A 19,165-nucleotide genomic window follows, 5' to 3' on the forward strand; every position below is an offset into this window, starting at 1 on the left:
ACGCACACTAACTGTGCCCTAACACAGATGCTATCTAACAGAAATTCCCTAACAGAGATGCTATCTAACAGAGATGCTATCTAACAGAGATGCTGTCTAACAGAGATGCCCTAATAGTGATGCCCTAACACAGATGCTATCTAACAGAGATGCTATCTAACAGAGATGCTATCTAACAGAGATGCTGTCTAACAGAGATGCCCTCACAGTGATGCCCTAACACAGATGCTATCTAACAGAGATGCTATCTAACAGAGATGCTATCTAACAGAAATGCCTTAACAGAGATGCTATCTAACAGAGATGCTATCTAACAGAGATGCTATCTAACAGAGATACCCTAACAGAGAGGCTATCTAACAGACAGTACAAGGCAGTTAACCCACTGTTCCTAGGCCGTCATTGAAAATAAGAATTTGTTCTTAACTGACTTGCCTAGTTAAATAAAGGTAAAATATATATATATATGTTTTAAAGATACCCTAACAGAGATGCTATCTAACAGAGATGCTATCTAACAGAGATGCTATCTAACAGAGATGCCCTCACAGTGATGCCCTAACAGAGATGCTATCTAACAGAGATGCTATCTAACAGAGATGCTATCTAACAGAGATGCTGTCTAACAGAGATGCTATCTAACATAGATGCTATCTAACAGAGATGCTATCTAACAGAGATGCTATCTAACAGAGATGCTATCTAACAGACATGCCCTAATAGTGCCTTCCAGCGTCCCACTAGTGATTACTGGATCTATTCATGCAGCAACGATGAATCAGGCATGTATTCTCTTTCCCACTCCAGTGTAGGACTTCTCGTCTCTCTGGGCCGTCCCAAATGGCAAACCAATTCCCTATAGGTCTCTGGCCAAAAGTAGTGCACAATATAAGGAATAGGGTGCCATTTGGGATGCTCTGTGCCTGCGAGTGGGGATTCCCAGTGTAAGAGAAACCGGACGGACAGAAACATGAAGGGCAGGAGCCTGGGAGCCAAACTGAATATCACTCTAAATATCACTCTGAATATCCTTCTAAATATCACTAAATACACAGGTCAAGCACAACAACCTCCGTTACATATGCAGTGTGTATTCCAGAATAGGTCAGGCTGTTTCCATGTGAGCGGAGGTTGTTGTGCTTGACTGGTGCATTTACCCCATAACAAACCCAAGCATTATTATTGTAGTACCAGACCATCTGTTGAATATCAGGGACATTTCACTCTTTTTGTCTGATGAATCCTAAGACTATCTAAAACCTAAATTTTTGCCTAAAATGACATACCCAAATCTAACTGCCTGTAGCTCAGGACCTGAAGCAAGGATATGCATATTCTTGATACCATTTGAAAGGAAACACTTTGAAGGTTGTGGAAATGTGAAATTAATGTAGGAGAATATAACACATTAGATGTGGCAAAAGATAATACAAAGAAAAAAACATGCTTTTTTTCCCCCTTCATCATATTTGAAATGCAAGAGAAAGGCCATAATGTATTATTCCAGGTTTGGTACAATTTCGATTTTGGCAACTAGATGGCAACAGTGTATGTGCAAAGTTTTAGATTGAACCAATGAACCATTGCATTTCTGTTCAAAATGTTGTATCGAGTCTGCCCAAATGTGCCTAATTGGTTTATTGATACATTTTCAAGTTCATAACTATCCACTCTCCTCAAAGAATAGCATGGTATTATTTCACTGTAATAACTACTGTAAATTAGACAGTGAAGTAAGATTAACAAGAATTTAATCTTTCTTCCCATATCAGATATGTCTACGTCCTGGGAAATGTTCTTGTTACTTACAACCTCATGCTAATCACATTAGCCTTCGTTAGCTCAACCGATCCCGTAGGTTAAATTAAATGTAGATTAAATCAGTTTAGATTTTAATAAATGTTCCTATTGATCTCCTCAGTGTATTAATGAAAGACGTAGGGGGTTTGACAGAAGGACAGAATGGTGGGAGATGATTATATATACTGCTCAAAAAAATAAAGGGAACACTTAAACAACACATCCTAGATCTGAATGAAAGAAATAATCTTATTAAATACTTTTTTCTTGACATAGTTGAATGTGCTGACAACAAAATCACACAAAAATAATCAATGGAAATCCAATTTATCAACCCATGGAGGTCTGGATTTGGAGTCACACTCAAAATTAAAGTGGAAAACCACACTACAGGCTGATCCAACTTTGATGTAATGTCCTTAAAACAAGTCAAAATGAGGCTCAGTAGTGTGTGTGGCCTCCACGTGCCTGTATGACCTCCCTACAACGCCTGGGCATGCTCCTGATGAGGTGGCGGATGGTCTCCTGAGGGATCTCCTCCCAGACCTGGACTAAAGCATCCGCCAACTCCTGGACAGTCTGTGGTGCAACGTGGCGTTGGTGGATGGAGCGAGACATGATGTCCCAGATGTGCTCAATTGGATTCAGGTCTGGGGAACGGGCGGGCCAGTCCATAGCATCAATGCCTTCCTCTTGCAGGAACTGCTGACACACTCCAGCCACATGAGGTCTAGCATTGTTTTGCATTAGGAGGAACCCAGGGCCAACCGCACCAGCATATGGTCTCACAAGGGGTCTGAGGATCTCATCTCGGTACCTAATGGCAGTCAGGCTACCTCTGGCGAGCACATGGAGGGCTGTGCGGCCCCCCAAAGAAATGCCACCCCACACCATGACTGACCCACCGCCAAACCGGTCATGCTGGAGGATGTTGCAGGCAGCAGAACGTTCTCCACGGCGACTCCAGACTCTGTCACGTCTGTCACGTGCTCAGTGTGAACCTGCTTTCATCTGTGAAGAGCACAGGGCGCCAGTGGCGAATTTGCCAATCTTGGTGTTCTCTGGCAAATGCCAAACGTCCTGCACGGTGTTGGGCTGTAAGCACAACCCCCACCTGTGGACGTCGGGCCCTCATACCACCCTCATGGAGTCTGTTTCTGACCATTTGAGCAGACACATGCACATTTGTGGCCTGCTGGAAGTCATTTTGCAGGGCTCTGGCAGTGCTTCTCCTGCTCCTCCTTGCACAAAGGCGGAGGTAGCGGTCCTGCTGCTGGGTTGTTGCCCTCCTACGGCCTCCTCCACGTCTCCTGATGTACTGGCCTGTCTCCTGGTAGCGCCTCCATGCTCTGGACACTACGCTGACAGACACAGCAAACCTTCTTGCCACAGCTCGCATTGATGTGCCATCCTGGATGAGCTGCACTACCTGAGCCACTTGTGTGGGTTGTAGACTCCGTCTCATGCTACCACTAGAGTGAAAGCACCGCCAGCATTCAAAAGTGGCCAAAACATCAGCCAGGAAGCATAGGAACTGAGAAGTGGTCTGTGGTCCCCACCTGCACAACCACTCCTTTATTGGGGGTGTCTTGCTAATTGCCTATAATTTCCACCTGTTGTCTATTCCATTTGCACAACAGCATGTGAAATTTATTGTCAATCAGTGTTGCTTCCTAAGTGGACAGTTTGATTTCACAGAAGTGTGATTGACTTGGAGTTACATTGTGTTGTTTAAGTGTTCCCTTTATTTTATTGAGCAGTGTAGTTAGTCAGTATTTGGTTTATTTAAACTACTTTTTTATTTTCCAGTTGAACTTCCACATTTTAGAGAAGCTAACTGACATAAAATGGTGAGGAAACAGTCAGAGCAGTCATATTACCTGTGATTAGCAGCTAGCTACATGATTAGCAGCTAGCTACATGTGCATACTGTATAAACAACAGATCATATATTATATTACAATATTAGTATTGGAGATAGCCAACAGTGTTGTTTCAGTTCTAGTTTGCATCTCAAATGACACCATATTCCCTATATAGTGCACTACTTTGGACCAGAGCTCCATGGGTCCTGTTCAAAAGTAGGGCACTATAAAGGGAAGAGGGTGCCATTTGAGACCCAGTTCTAGCCTCAGTACCAGAGACCCAGTTCTATTCTCAGTACCAGAGACCTAGTTCTATTCTCAGTACCAGAGACCCAGTTCTACCCTCAGTACCAGGTAGATGCATGATGTTTATGGCATCCAGAGTTCTGCATGACACATGAGATGAACTCTTTGAAGATTTGGTTTTCTCTTTTAACAACCAACCTGCTTGTCATTATTTTACAACCTTCCACTGTTTCATTCCATGTAATGATCTGATGTTTTCACTAGGCCATAATATACTGTTTCTCTCTCAGGGGATTATATTTATTCATGGCAGACAACAGTAGAGAATATCAATCCACTGACATGCCATAATAATATTATTATAACACTTGATTGTGGTTTGCTATCAATCAATAATTAATTGATTGGTGGTTAAGACATTAACATAACACTGGACTCTAGTTTATACTTTGATAAATCATGTGTTCATTTGATCAGTTAGTTCTCTGGCATCCTACTACTCCTACAGAACTATTCCTACAGAACTACTCCTACAGAACTACTCCTACAGAACAGATTCCAGGTAAAAGGGTCATTCTCTATGGCAACGGCACACCACATAGGAGCTCTATCTACTGTTCATGGCGTTAGCATGTATTTATGCTGAACCAATAAGAAACCTGGTAGAAGGAGCTATATGTAACCATCGTCCTGAATACATTCATGTACTCTATCTATTCATGTCAGCAGCTCTACTCAACACAGTTATGGATTCTTTCAGGTGCATTTAGGACACACTATTTATTTTCCTTACAATATTATCACAAATATTTATGAAATGTAATATGGTATATTATGTTGATATTAATGTTGTTGTTTTAGTCATTGACAGTATAAGCCCTTGATTCTGTTGTTGGCCGGGTGAGTCTATATTTAGGGCTGAAAGGAAGGAGAAATCTGTATCAGCCATTATACATATGATGCACTGGTTTCATCCCAAATGGCATCCTGTTCCCTATATAGTCCCAATGGGCCCTGGTCAAATGTAGTGCGCTATACAGGGAATAGGGTGCCATTTGGGAAGTACACACAGTCATCATTACAAATCCTTGTTGCTTTTCTCTAGTTGGTTATACAGTAGTATGTGGTTTCAGAACAGTCAGGGTACTAATGTATGGACACTGAAACAGATAACAAGACAAGTAACAAGTTTAGTTGGAGCTACTAGGCTATTCACTGTACATTCACATTGCCATCTAGGGGGAGGGGGGGGGGGGGGGGGGATGGGGGGGGGGGACTCTGGTATGACTTCTATTTTATCTGTCAGTATGAAATGTCATCACCATGTTTGTACAGTACAAATAGCAGGAACATATATTTTCTCTCTGGCCTTAGATTAGGTTTGTTTTGATTTGTTGTAGAAATGGAAAAAAACAACCCTGGAACTGTGAATGGGTTAGCGTGGAGAAGTCTATGTGTATGTTTCCACGTAATCAAAGAGCACTGGGAATTATTACGCTGTATTACTCTGTAAAAACTCAACCACATTGATATAACTGTACTTCTGTTGAAATTAAAACCTCTATATACTGAACTGGGTTCTAAGGTCAATGTGGACGTTAGACAGGATATCCTTATCCTGTAATGTGATGTAATATCCTGTCTGTGTACTAATCCTTCTGTTCAAATAAGGCAATGTCTTGTTTCCCTGTTTGTTTGCTGACTGGGTTGAACCTGGTTCGATGCACTACACAATACTGTGTCGCTGAGCTATCAGCGAGGACACTCCTAATGCGAGCAAGATTCCACAAATGACATTGTTTTTAGCTTGACTAAAGATTACTTGCCAATGGTGAGAAGTGATTTCATAGACGGAGAATACATTTACAGTGGTAGTGTGACACCTAGTGGTTACTCATAGTTTTACACTTACTAAAGGTTTCTCCTGAAGCTCTCTGCACTCATATAACTGTCCAGGAGAGGGCAGTGTCTTCACCATAGTTTCAGAATCCTTCAACCAATTTCCAATGATTACATTTTCCAAACATTTGCTGAATTCAATCACAGAGATTAAGTTAAATAAACATGTTTCTTCTAATAAAACCTCTACAGCTATTCAAAGGCAAACTTGGCATAATTATTATTCACACCTACAATACAAACAGAACAAACTGGACTTTGCAGCCCATGATGCACTCAGTAGACAGAAGAGGATGGTATGAAATTGTTGCACTTTTTTTGAAAGTTTTGCAGAAATCATCCTCCCTATTGCTTTCTCCTAACATGTGTTTTCAGAACAGTGGAGATGAATCAGAGGAATCCACTGTTGAGACAGCCATATAGCGTATCCATTTGTGACATCATCTTCATGCAGAGTTCAGAGGTCAGGAGATAGAGGTCAGGTGAGATGTTTCAGGTAGTTCCTCAGTATCTGGGGAATGTCCAAGCGGTCTACGGACGTCATTTTATTAACCATGGGGAGGTATCTCCGAATCGCAAGCCGTGTCAGTGACATCAGAGTATTGGGACAAACTGGAAATAAAACACAGCAGAGATTCTTGTTAATTCAATGAAATACGAGAAAGTCTCCAATGTTCTCATCATTAACAACCATCAATCAATTAGAGATACAGAACAGACTGAATATGTGACCGTCAAATATGTAACAAATGTATAACTTATGTGCAACAAACGTAACGAATCTGAAACAACTGTTTAACAAAAATGAAACGACTGTTTAACAAATATGATACAAAAGTGAAACAAGTGTGTGTGATGTTCTCACCTCTCTCCTTGAGCAGCAGCACCACCGCTTCGTTCTGCTTGGTGGTCTTGTCGATAATCAGCGTGGGCAGATACACGTCTGCCCCAAAGTCTATGAGCAGCTGTATGTATTCCACTCCACAGCCATACCTCAGACACATCTCCAACACCGTCTTGGGCTGCTTGATCCTGGCCAGCATCTTCTCTGACTTACAGTTATAGTTAGGATTAGCCCCGTGGAGCAGTAGCAGCTTAAAACAGTCCAGGTGTCCATATACAGCGGATATGTACAGGGGTCCCCTGCAGGCTGTGGCGTTGGAGGCCCACTCAGGGACTTTGGGCCAGACGTCGACCTCGGCTCCGAACTGAAGCAGCTCCCTGAGGACCTCCACGTCTCCCTCGCGGGCGGCGGTCAGCACCGGGGAACAGTTGTTGTACGGGCTGCCGTTGGGGTCGGCTCCAGCCTTTAATAAGACCACAACACAGTCCAGGTGTTTACCACTGACCGCTGTAAACAGAGGGGTCTGGGCCTTCACATCTAGACTGTCCACCTGCAAAACCAATCAATCACCAAACAATAATTAATCAATAGGCTAAATCACATTTATGTCTAAAGCCATTTTTACATCAGCAGCTGTCACAACATGCGTATACAGTAGCATAGAGTAAATGGCTGTTGTTTGAATCAACCTTAACTCTAAAAGTGCAGACTGTAAATTAAACCAGGAGTAGGCGTCTGGGTACGAGAAGCTAGTCCAAAGTACTCTATCACCACATCTCACCTCCGCTCCGTGCTCCAGCAGGAGTTCCAGACACCTCAGATGTCCGTGTGCTGCGGCGGTCCGTAGGGGGGTCACAGGGATGCCCCAGCCGCTTCTGCTGTTGATACACCTTCTGTAGCTCTCCTGGGACAACAGCTCAGCTAACACCACCACGTCATCACTGTTCACGGCCTGGTTCAGAGCCTGGGGAACAGAGGAGTGTTATACCACCACTTACCACAGACACAGTGTTATTGGGCTGCACTGCTTGGTGGTGTTCCCTACACTCAAAACAAACAAAAACAGAAGCAGGGAGGTACTATCTGAACTTGTTCAATAAAATAAGCTTGTTGACGTTTTCGGTTGGACATCATTTGTAAATTAGGTCCTTATGAATACGACCCTGGTTAGGTCACACCCATGTAGACTTGGAAGTCACACCCTTACAATCTTTCCAGTGGGTCTGATGCTGTGCAAGTCTACTGATGCTGTCTCAGTGATAGGTTGCTAAGTTACAAAGCACTGCAAGCTCATTGGTTGTACCTGGCCATGCTCATTGTCCTCCTCATCCTCTTCCTTGGGCTGAAGCAGAGAGAAGATCTTGGAGACATCCATTAGACTCATCTTGAGAGGGTTGGTGGGTTTGTTGATACTGTCTAGGACCATACTGTTACTATAGATGTATATGATACTGTCTAGGACCATACTGTTACTACTAACAGTTACAACTCCCCCATCTGAGGAAAGAGAGAGAGAGAGGAGAGAGAGGAGAGAGAGAGAGAGAGAGAGAGGAGAAAGAGAGAGAGGAGATAGAGAGAGAGAGGAGAAAGAGAGAGAGGAGAAAGAGAGAGAGAGAGAGAGAGGAGAAAGAGAGAGAGAGGAGAAAGAGAGAGAGAGAGAGGAGAAAGAGAGAGAGAGAGAGGAGAGAGAAGATCGAGAGAGAGAGAGAGAAGAGAGAGAGATAGGAGAAAGAGAGAGAGAGGAGAAAGAGAGAGAGAGGAGAGAGAAGATCGAGAGAGAGAGAGAGAGAGAGAGAGAGAGAGAGAGAGAAGAAAGAGAGGAGAGAGAGAGGGGGGGGATATAATTAAGTTAATGAATAACCTTTATAGATCCTCGGAGGGAGAATTGGAATCAGACACCGGCATCAGACCAAGACAGGGAGAATACAGACATACAGGCATAGCTAAACTGATTGGGTTTGTACCAGCCATGGCTCATCTGTGCTTCAGGACAGTAATAGATAGACATGGAATAGATAATAGACAGGAATAGATAACAGACAGGGAATAGATAGAGACAGGAATAGATATAGACAGGAAATAGATAGAAACAGCTATAGATAAAGACAGTGAATAGATAGAGACAGGGAATAGATAATAGACAGGAATAGATAACAGACAGGGAATAGATAGAGACAGGAATAGATAGAGACAGGGAATTGATAGAGACAGGATAGATAACAGAGAGGAATAGATAATAGACAGGACTAGATAGAGGCAAAGAAAAGATAATAGACAGGACTAGATAGAGATGGGAATAAATAGAGACAGGAATAGATAATAGATAGAGACATGAATAGATAATAGACAAGGAATAGATAATAGACAGCACTAGATAGAGATGGGAATAAATAGAGACAGGAATACATAATAGATAGAGACATGAATAGATAATAGACAAGGAATAGATAATAGACAGGAATAGATAGAGACAGGAATAGACAATATACAGGAATAGACAATAAACAGGAATAGATAATAGACAGCACTAGATAGAGATGGGAATAAATAGAGACAGGAATAGATAATAGATAGAGACATGAATAGATAATAAACAAGGAATAGATAATAGACAGGAATAGATCATATACAGGAATAGACAATAGACAAGGAATAGATAATAGACAGGATTAGATAATAGACAGGAATAGATAGAGACAGGAATAGATAAAGACAGGGAATAGATAATATACAGGAATAGACAATAGACAAGGAATAGATAATAGACAGGATTAGATAATAGACAGGAATAGATAGAGACAGGAATAGATAATAGACAGCACTAGATAGAGACGGGAATAAATATACAGGAATAGCTAGAGACATGAATAGATAATAGACATGAATAGATAATAGACATGAATAGATAATAGACAGGAAAATATAATAGACAGGAAAATATAATAGACAGGAAGAGATAACAGATATGAATAGATAGATATGGGAATAGATAGAGACAACGAATAGATATAGACAGGAAAAGATGATAGACAGGAATAGATAGAGACAGGAATAGATAGAGACAGGGAATAGATAGAGACAGGAATAGATAGAGACAGGAATAGATAGAGACAGGGAATAGATAGAGACGGAATCTATAATAGAAAGTAATACATAGAGACAGGGAATAGATAGAGACAGGGAATATATAATAGAAAGTAATACATAGAGACAGGGAATAGATAGAGACAGGGAATATATAATAGAAAGTAATACATAGAGACAGGGAATAGATAGAGACAGGGAATATATAATAGAAAGTAATACATAGAGACAGGGAATAGATAGAGACAGGGAATATATAATAGAAAGTAATACATAGAGACAGGGAATCTATAATAGAAAGTAATACATAGAGAAAGGGAATAGATAGAGACAGGGAATAGATAGAGACAGGGAATAGATAATAGACAGTAATACATAGAGACAGGGAATAGATAGAGACAGGGAATAGATAGAGACAGGGAATATATAATAGAAAGTAATACATAGAGACAGGGAATAGATAGAGACAGGGAATATATAATAGACAGGAATAGACAATAGATAGGAATAGATAGAGACAGAAATAGATAGGCCACTTAAGTGCTGGGAATGTTTGTGCTACATGCATCTCTCACACACTACATAGAGCCCAGTTCACAGAATAATATATAACATTCAGTTCATTTACTCTCAGACAAATGTGTTATTGGAAGCCAAGTGGGATGAGCACTTCTTGAAATAGACAATACTATGCAAGGGTTAAATTAGTGAAATCCACATCCTCACCATATGGGTTTGCACAAGTTTGCAGAGAGGGTATAATGGGGAAATGGATTAAGAAAATGAAATATTTCTAAATATGATCATGGAAAATACGATCAAAAAGCAACAGATTTGGGGATTGTAAAAAACTTCCAACCCAGACAGAATCCCATTCCCCATTTAACTCCTGCTATAGCTACCATAATCCAAAGACCCATAGCCACACAGCAAATGGTGGTTAACAATGCTTTCTACTTACCTCACCTACAGGGTCACCAAACAGGGATTTTTCTGCCAACAATGTTAATCAGGACGTTGGTAGTAAACACTTACCACTCTCTTATAACTCCATGGTCCGTTGGTCACATGGAGGAAGAGGAGACTCCAAGAGGAATGTGTTGCTGTATCCACACAGGGACTGGGGTCTGAGAGCTGAGAGCTGAGTGTGTGTGTGTGTGTGTGTGTGTGTGTGTGTGTGTGTGTGTGTGTGTGTGTGTGTGTGTGTGTGTGTGTGTGTGTGTGTGTGTGTGTGTGTGTGTGTGTGTGTGTGTGTGTGTGTGTGTGTGTGTGTGTGTGCGCGCACGGGTGTGCATATGTGTTGCTGTCTAACACAGCAGAGCAGAGAGGGGGTCTGGCTGGCTGGGTGCTGCTGGGGGGCTATTTTTAGTCCCACAGATGGACCTATCTAAACTTCCATTCTTGGAGAACTGTGGGGGGTTATAATTAGATGGGTGATAGACTAGTGACACTGACACTCAGGCTGTGAGTTGGGTTGGTGGGCAGGGGCCTTGGTATTCCCTGGTGTTTCACTGTGTCCTGAGTAAAGATTACATGATAAGGCAGCACTTCTAGAACTGATGGTCAGTAGTAGAAATACACCACTAGACTACTGTACCAGCAAACATGTCATTCGATGATGTGTGATCTGAAATCAGATGGGCTTACTTCAGTCTGTTTTCATTTTAGCTTGCCATGCTCACCAAAAGTAACTTTAACCCTTTAGGTTTCAAATCTTTTTTTAAAGAGTGTAAGTTTGTAGTGAAATCCTTTAAGATAAATGATTTGTGCTGTATTGTGTCTACGTGTAACAGGCCTGTCATCACCTCCATTTCTTTAGTTTACACTGTGACTGGCAGCGATCTTATAGTCTGTGCGCAGCTGTCTGACTGTCAGAGAGGCTGTTGTAGACTATCAGCTGTTCACACAGCCCTGCCCTGCCCGCAGAACCATGATCAAGAAGACCTCTGCATTTGTAGAAGTATGGTGGTCATCTTACATTCTTTTCCAAGATGATCTACACATTCCAGGCATTTTGGGAAGTGAAGTCTGTTTCCGCCTCTCAAAAACACATGGAAGGGAAATTATTTGATGTAACCATTGTTTGCTTATAGCTTAGATTACTTTGTCCTTATAACTGACCTGAAAATGTAGCCAATTTCTCAAAGTAGGCCTGCTTTTGTAGTTTAATTATGCCTACCTACAATATACGTTTCTACAATAAAATGCACGCAGGTAATAAAGTATACTATGATATAATATCATAAAGCATCATGATTTACATCAAATGTTGTCATATAAAAATATATAAGCAGGCAGATAACAACTGAGCTTAGCCAAAAGTATTTCTAAATATTAACTTTTTCTTTTTGGGAGCCTCTTCATCGACCCCACTCCAGTACGCTAGGTGGCGGTAAATACTCATTGTTAGCAGCACTGCGCTCGCAAGAACAAGATTGTTGCTCTGTTGTAGTTTTGGTTGGGTAGCTTGCTAGCTAAAGCATTTTACATTTTATATAATAGCTAGCTAATTCATCACAAAGTTTGGGGATACATAATTGCGTCAACAAGGTTAGATATTTTATGTTACGTGTACGTTGTAGTTGTGTGCATTTTACTATAATCGTTGAGGCTAGACGTTATGGTCTGCTGGAAGCAGTACAGCTAGCTAGTTTAGGTAGCATCAATCCAACTTTCGTCAACTCCTCTCGTTACGTGATTCAGTTGTCCGTCAGTTGATCAGAAAATCCTGAAAAATAATATCACATAGTGGCCACAGTGTTTGATATTAGGTCGGTTTGTTCAACCTTTGAAAGTCGAAGTTACGTTAGCAACGTCATAAACAAATGCAACAAAGTTGTGTTCCCTAGACATTGAAGTGGCATTTCCGGCTGCGTGAAAATGGCTTTTTCTTGACCCTGGGTATGGAGGAGAACGAGGCACTGGAGATCTACTGCAGGAGAATGATAACACAGGTCAACAACAAACTAAACCCAGAAACTGGAGGAGAGAGCCAGGAGGAGAGGGGGGAAGAGGGGGAGAGAACAGCCCCCCGAGGGAGGGGGAGGCAGGTGTTGCAGAGTGAGACGTGGAGGAGAATGATCATACAAATACACAGAAAACAGAACACAGAAACTACAGCAGTGAGTGAGAGGAGAGAGAGGCAGAAGGAAAAGATTGTGAGGAGACAGAGGGAGTGCGAAGACCTTGCAGGAGAGCCTGTCCCTTTACAGCTAATTTCTGCCCTGAAGATGAAGACTTTCACAGAGGAGATGAGACGGGTGAGACTGACACTTTATCTGGGCATAGTAACTGTATATCAGTTCTGGTGGGTCTACCTTGGTTTAGCCTCATTGTATCTCTCAGCCATATCTCTCTATGGGGGTGAGGCTGACTGTCTGCAGCAATTACTAACACACTGTGTGTGTGTGTGTGTGTGTGTGTGTGTGTGTGTGTGTGTGTGTGTGTGTGTGTGTGTGTGTGTGTGTGTGTGTTAATTAACAGGCAATGGACACGGAGCTGCATGACCCATCAGTGTGTGGAGTGTGTGTGCAGCAGCAGGCAGCTTTGTCCCTGAACACCTTCATCAGGAGGAAGACTACTCAACTAGACACTAACACACTGGAGGATAAACTACACACACACCTCTACAACAGGGTACAACACACCTCTACAACAGGGTACAACACACCTCTACAACAGGGTACAACACACCTCTACAACAGGGTACAACACACCTCTACAACAGGGTACAACACACCTCTACAACAGGGTACAACACCCCTCTACAACAGGGTACAACACAGGAAGACGGACTGCACATAGAGTACAGGATCTTCAATTGTGGTGTTCCTTTCTGCTTCCGTCTTGTCAATACATTCCCTGCTTTGCTCTGTTATTATTTTAGGTTTCTGTGCCAAAATGGCCGTCTAAACTACTAACTGTCCCAGAAAGAATATAGGGTGTGTAGTGGGGGAAGTAACCTGTGTTCTCATGTGTTGTAGGACGCTGTGTGTCTGTTGGGAGAGTTGCTAAGGGGCCTCCCCAAGCCCTCTGACTCCCCCAGCAGGATCTGGGAACAACTGCAGGCCAGAGGAAGACAGCAACTTAGGGTTCCCTTGGAGACAGAACAGGAATCTGGATGTACCCAGACAAGAGAACGTCAATCTGGGGTTACCCTGACGACAATACAAGAACTGAGCTAAGTGTACCCTCATGCTGGCCATGTGACTGAGCATAGCAGAAATGGCACCCTTTTCCCTAGTGAACTACTTTTGCTTCGAGACAGCCCTACGTGGAACTGGATTGCAGCCTGTGACTTTCACTGCTTGTCATTGATCATGTGTATTATAATGAGATTCATCTTGAAGCATAAAAGGAAATACAATTCCAACTGCAGTACAAAATACATTTATTTTTGTCTTCAAGTTTCACATACAACACTGTTAAAAGCAAATAAGCATCATGGTTTTCTCAGTCCTTGACCGTCCATTATGTCTTCAGTAAACATTAGAACAACTTCCTGGGTTATACACTCCAACAATGAACCCACTTTCATATCATCGCAAACCGTTACAGCACAGTCATTATAGTTCAGCCATGGAAAGTGTTCATGCAATGCAAACATGTTAAATACAGAGTAACAAGTAAATGCAGTATGTTTTACATTTCTAATGTTAGAACCAATAGCAACATTAGCTGAAGAACGCTCAACTCCGTTGGCTTGTGTCGAGGCGGAGTTGTGTTTTGATAACTGGTTGGGTGATATGCGAGCAACAACATTGAGTCACCATCAGTTGATACTTATGTTTGTCCTGTACAACCGCGGTCCTTCCATAGGATGCCGAAATTCATTCTTTGAATAAAAACTTTTAGCGAATACAGATCTCGACTTGTTGCTTGTAAACTCGCTGTTTATTATCTATGCATAGTCACTTTACCCCTGTCTACATGTACAAATTACCTCAACTAACCTGTACCCCCGCACATTGACTCGGTACATTGAAAATTCTAGCCCTTTGGCTGCTGCCATAGAAGTGCCCATCCATGAAGGCTCAAGGTCATTGGCCACAGATAAAATGACTTCAAATCACGTTATATGTACAGTAGCTTTGATTGGACTGATCATGTCAACATCATACTTTCCCAATCTTAGCTAGCAGTCATCATCATGAATCAAGACGACAGTCTACTGGCAAATCCAATTTAATCCTTGTCATAGGAAGAGAAATAATGAAGAGAAATTATAGATAAAACATATCGGTGCTCATTGGCCATTGGACATAAACATTAAGTTGGAAATCGCAAATTCAACGAGTGGTTTGGAAGGAATCAGTGACAGTGGCTGTGTGGACAAGGCACTCCTGGCCTCTGATAGTCTGCACTTGGGTAAGATGTTAGTATCCCATGTGCCTCACCCTAATAATTTACCCCTCTTAATTTCGCCTACTGTTCTGACTGTTCTACTGTAGCTTATAACCTGTTTTAGAGAAATGTAAAAAATCTAATATTTTAAGAGCTTTCATTGTCTGCTTATATGCCTACCTTTATTCATCCTATGGTTCTGACTTGGTGTACAGGGAGAACACTTTAAGAACGGCCCATGTTCTGAATTCTGTCGCGTACATTTCAAAAGTGCTAAACAAATAGTTATATTGACTAACGTTACGTCCGTCCTAGCTCGCTCATTGTCTTAATGAAAATTGCGGATTGCCTCTTATCTGCTTGTCGTCGCCTTCTGCCATAGTTTGTACATCTCAATTGTCTGTAGAAACCACATTTGTTTAAGCAAGTCAACCATATCAGATATGTTTTTTTAAAAGGCAGTAAATGAGGCAGAATGAACTGTTTCGCTGCCAGACAAGGCTCCGCTGATAGCCAAGGGTAGCAGTGGTAAGATGTTGGGACTGCTGTTATGTTTGCGGGCACCGTTTGTCACCGTTATAGTGCAATTCATGTATTGTTTAGTGTTGCGTTATGTTGTCCATATGCTTTTCTGGCATGCGTTCCACTTTTTTTCCCCCACCAAGATTTACACGCTAAAATCACCATTGGAAACCTGGCACCATACCTACAGTGAAGCGTGGTGGTGGCAGCATCCTGCTGTGGGGATGTTTTTCAGCAGCAGGGACTGGGAGACTAGTCAGGATCAAGGGAAAGATGAATGGAGCAAAGTACAGAGAGATCTTTGATGAAAACCTGCTCCAGAGCGCTCAGGACCTCAGACTGGGGCGAAGGTTCACCTTCCAACAGAACAACGACCCTAAGCACACAGCCAAGACAATGAGGGATTGGCTTCGGTACAAGTTGCCCTGCCAAAACCCGGACTGAAAATAGCTGTGCAGCGACGTTCCGCATCCAACCTGACAGAGCTTGAGAGGATCTGCAGAGAAGATTGGGAGAAATTCCTCAAATACAGGTGTACCAAGCTTGTAGCGTCATACCCAAGAAGAACCGAGGCCGTAATCGCTGCCAAAGGTGCTTCAACAAACTACTGAGTAAAGAGTGAATACTAATGTAAATGTGATATTTCAGTTTTTGTCTTTTCTTTAAAATTAGCTAACATTTTTCAAAAACCTTTTTGCTTTGTCATTATGGGATATTTTGTATAGATTGATGAGGGGGAAAAACAATTTAAGCAATTTTAGAATGAGGCTGTAATTTAACAAAATCTGTAAAAAGTGAAGGGGACTGAATACTTTATGAATGCACTGTAAGGTTAGCAATTACATTTTAACACTCAGCACTGATTTAAAAAGAAGACACAGGATAATGAAGATGACACTAAATGTAGGTTCCATGGCATGGAGAAGGTTATAAAGACATGTATTACTGAATTCCAGCGATGAAATGTATCAATATGAGGTGGTAGTTGGAGAGTGTGAGTGTGCACTCTCGTCAGGCTTCATCTTGGGATTCTTGCGGGAGAGACTCTTGACCTTACACAGTGGACAGATAGGAGCGTTATGATGGATCTGTTGGTGGCATGACAGACAGGCCTTGGCTACATTTACATTTCTGTCATTTAGCAGACGCTCTGCAATAAGTGCATTCATTTTAAAATGGCTTGGTGAGACAACCACTTCAGTCTTAATTACACTTTTCCCGAATAAAGTAGTGATCAGCAAAGTCAGTGTCGTAGGAAAATACACGTGTAGGTTATATTTTTACATATAATGGAGTAATGTGACATATAAGCGAACAAATGAAGGTTTAGTTTAAAGTAATGTTATTTTTTCTTTTATGATCCTTTTCATGATCTAATCCCACTCCAGTTCTATAGGTGGCGGTAAGGAATGATTGTTGACAGCGCTGAACTCGCTGGGAAATGGTTCTATTGTAGTTATTCGTGTGTAAACATTTGAGTTGCTAGCAGTCTTTCTAATCTCTTAGCTGGCTAATTATTCACACAGTTTGTAGATACACAATTGGAACAACATTTTATTTCTTGCACGTTTTAAGGTTAGATTTGTATTTGCACGTCGTAGTTTTTGTTGCACTTTACTACAACGATATTCGTTTAGGCTTGCTAGCTTTTTGTTCTGCTATTGTAGCTAGCCAGTTTAGCGACTATAGATAGTTAACGTCAATCCGATTCTCGTCATCTCTTCTGATTACGTGATTGTTGTCCTTCAATAGATCAGAAAATCCTGAAAATAATATATCATAGTGTCCACTTTCTTTGATATTATTTCGGTTTGGTCAACCTTTGAAAACCTGAAGTTACGTTAGCCATTCTTGCCTGCTTCACAGTCAGCGGTCGCCGGTACGATTCATTTTGTTTTCGTTTTGTTTACTTCTAGCTAGCTATCATCAACTCGTAATGATTCGTGATAACGTATAGTTCGGTTAAAGGCGGCATAATTCGCAATCCCGTTTATTTCTGTCGTCACATTTGAATCAATCTGAATTTGGTATTGTTTTTTTGTTAACAGGTTTTGAGCCCATTATGGACCTTCACAAGATAATCCACGATACCCTGCAGGAGTTCATCCAGACATGCATTCCCGAAGCAGACCTGAGTTCCCTGGATGATGTGTTGCTTCCCTACATCACTGGAGTCCTGGAGGATCTGGGATCTCAGGAGAGCGTGGAGGAGAACTTTGACGTGGAGGTCTTTGTAGAAATGCTGGAGGCCTACATTCCTGGCTTTGCTGAAATTGACAGTGTTAACGTTTGTGATATGATGTTCAGCCTGGCTTCAAAACTAGCCACAGCCCGGAGTTCAGAAAATAGTGTGCCAAAGGCTAGAATGGAGGTCCCACTGACAGTAGGCGCTACCTCCACTGGCTCTCCTGTGAGAGAGATGCACTGCCTTACTACACAGACTGAGGGGGCCACCGCCAAGGTGCCATTCTCTGAGTGGGAGGCCCAGGAGCCGCTCCTTCTGGAGATGTTCCCCAAGTGCAGACTATCAGAGGCCAGGAGTGCCTTGTCCATTGCTAAAGGTGACATGGAGGAGGCTGTCCGCCTCATCATCGAAGGTGACATCCAGCTCAGCCACACACCTCTAAACGTAAACCATGGGAAGATGGCTTCCCCTCAGGCAGAGCAGAAGATGAAAGAGAGCATCCTGGAGAAGTACATGCTAGTGGACAGGGAGGAAGATAAGAAAACACACAGGCCTGTTGCACCTAAAGATGCCCCTAAAAAACTGGTGCGTTACCACAGCAACCAGGTGGTGACCACAAAAGGGGAGCGGTACCAACTGGTGAAGAAAGAGGAGACGGAGGAGGTGAAGAAGACTTACGTCAGCATCAAACCCGCACGCAAATACAGGTTCCATTGATGACTGACTGGCACTCTGCGGAACACCCGCCATTGACTGTGTTGTTTACATCCTTTCTCAATGCCTTGTTTTTTTGTTTGCTTGGTTATGGAACATGCTTGTTTTTGGTATGTGTAAGTGTCTGATTTGAAAAATGTGTGGCCATCGTCTTGCTTGGAATATAATTTCTCCTTTGCAGTGATTCTCTGGCATCGTTGTTTTGTTCTCTAGGTGGGTCGGCATGTGCTCTGGTAGTGGGCTGGCCGTGTGTATAAGACTTGTGGAACCGCTACATTTGATTCTCTTATGTCCAAACTGTGTACTGTTTTCTTCCATTTCAGCAGGTCTGACATGGTACAGATATCATTTTTATGGATATTTTTCCTGGCAGGGGGAAATGATTTGGGGTCTGTTTCAAAACACTATTTTCAGTGCTCTATCACAATACCTTATTCCTCATATAAGGGTAAGTTTAGTCCATTGAGCCTGTGCACCCATTTCTTTTATAAAATAAAAATATCCGTTTTTTTTACTAAAATAAGTTATTAGCGACCTTGTAAACATGCGGCGCCATGTTGGCGGGAGTTGTTCCTTAGACTGGAAGTGGTATTTCCTGCAGCATGAAAAGGGCCTTTTTTTTTACTAGCGAGGCACTGGAGAGCTACTTCTGGAGAATGATAA

General features: G+C 42.1%; 2 protein-coding genes across 4 annotated transcripts; one reads left to right on the forward strand and one right to left on the reverse strand.

Moving 5' to 3' along the window:
• Positions 1-5,965: 5,965 nt before the first annotated feature.
• LOC106604272 (ankyrin repeat and SOCS box protein 12) lies at positions 5,966-10,877 on the reverse strand. 2 transcript variants are annotated; one of them, XM_014198757.3, is made up of 5 exons: positions 10,774-10,877; positions 7,958-8,151; positions 7,436-7,618; positions 6,676-7,204; positions 5,966-6,422 (listed from the first exon to the last, which is right to left on the reverse strand). In XM_014198757.3, the coding sequence occupies exons 2-5, from the start codon at positions 8,117-8,119 to the stop codon at positions 6,289-6,291; spliced, it is 1,008 nt and encodes a 335-aa protein (XP_014054232.2). In that variant the 5' UTR covers positions 8,120-8,151; positions 10,774-10,877; the 3' UTR covers positions 5,966-6,288. The 2 variants fall into 2 exon arrangements, with proteins under 2 accessions (XP_014054232.2, XP_014054233.2); XM_014198758.3 differs by having other exon boundaries at positions 10,700-10,784.
• A 4,225-nt stretch (positions 10,878-15,102) lies between these two features.
• cuedc2 (CUE domain containing 2) lies at positions 15,103-18,686 on the forward strand. 2 transcript variants are annotated; one of them, XM_014198754.3, is made up of 2 exons: positions 15,103-17,178; positions 17,652-18,686. In XM_014198754.3, the coding sequence occupies exon 2, from the start codon at positions 17,666-17,668 to the stop codon at positions 18,503-18,505; it is 840 nt and encodes a 279-aa protein (XP_014054229.1). In that variant the 5' UTR covers positions 15,103-17,178; positions 17,652-17,665; the 3' UTR covers positions 18,506-18,686. The 2 variants fall into 2 exon arrangements, with proteins under 2 accessions (XP_014054229.1, XP_014054228.1); XM_014198753.3 differs by having other exon boundaries at positions 15,116-17,482.
• Positions 18,687-19,165: the final 479 nt, after the last annotated feature.

This window comes from Salmo salar, chromosome 05 (assembly GCF_965601325.2).
Source record: "Salmo salar chromosome 05, fSalSal1, whole genome shotgun sequence".
Classification (NCBI taxonomy): domain Eukaryota; kingdom Metazoa; phylum Chordata; class Actinopteri; order Salmoniformes; family Salmonidae; genus Salmo; species Salmo salar.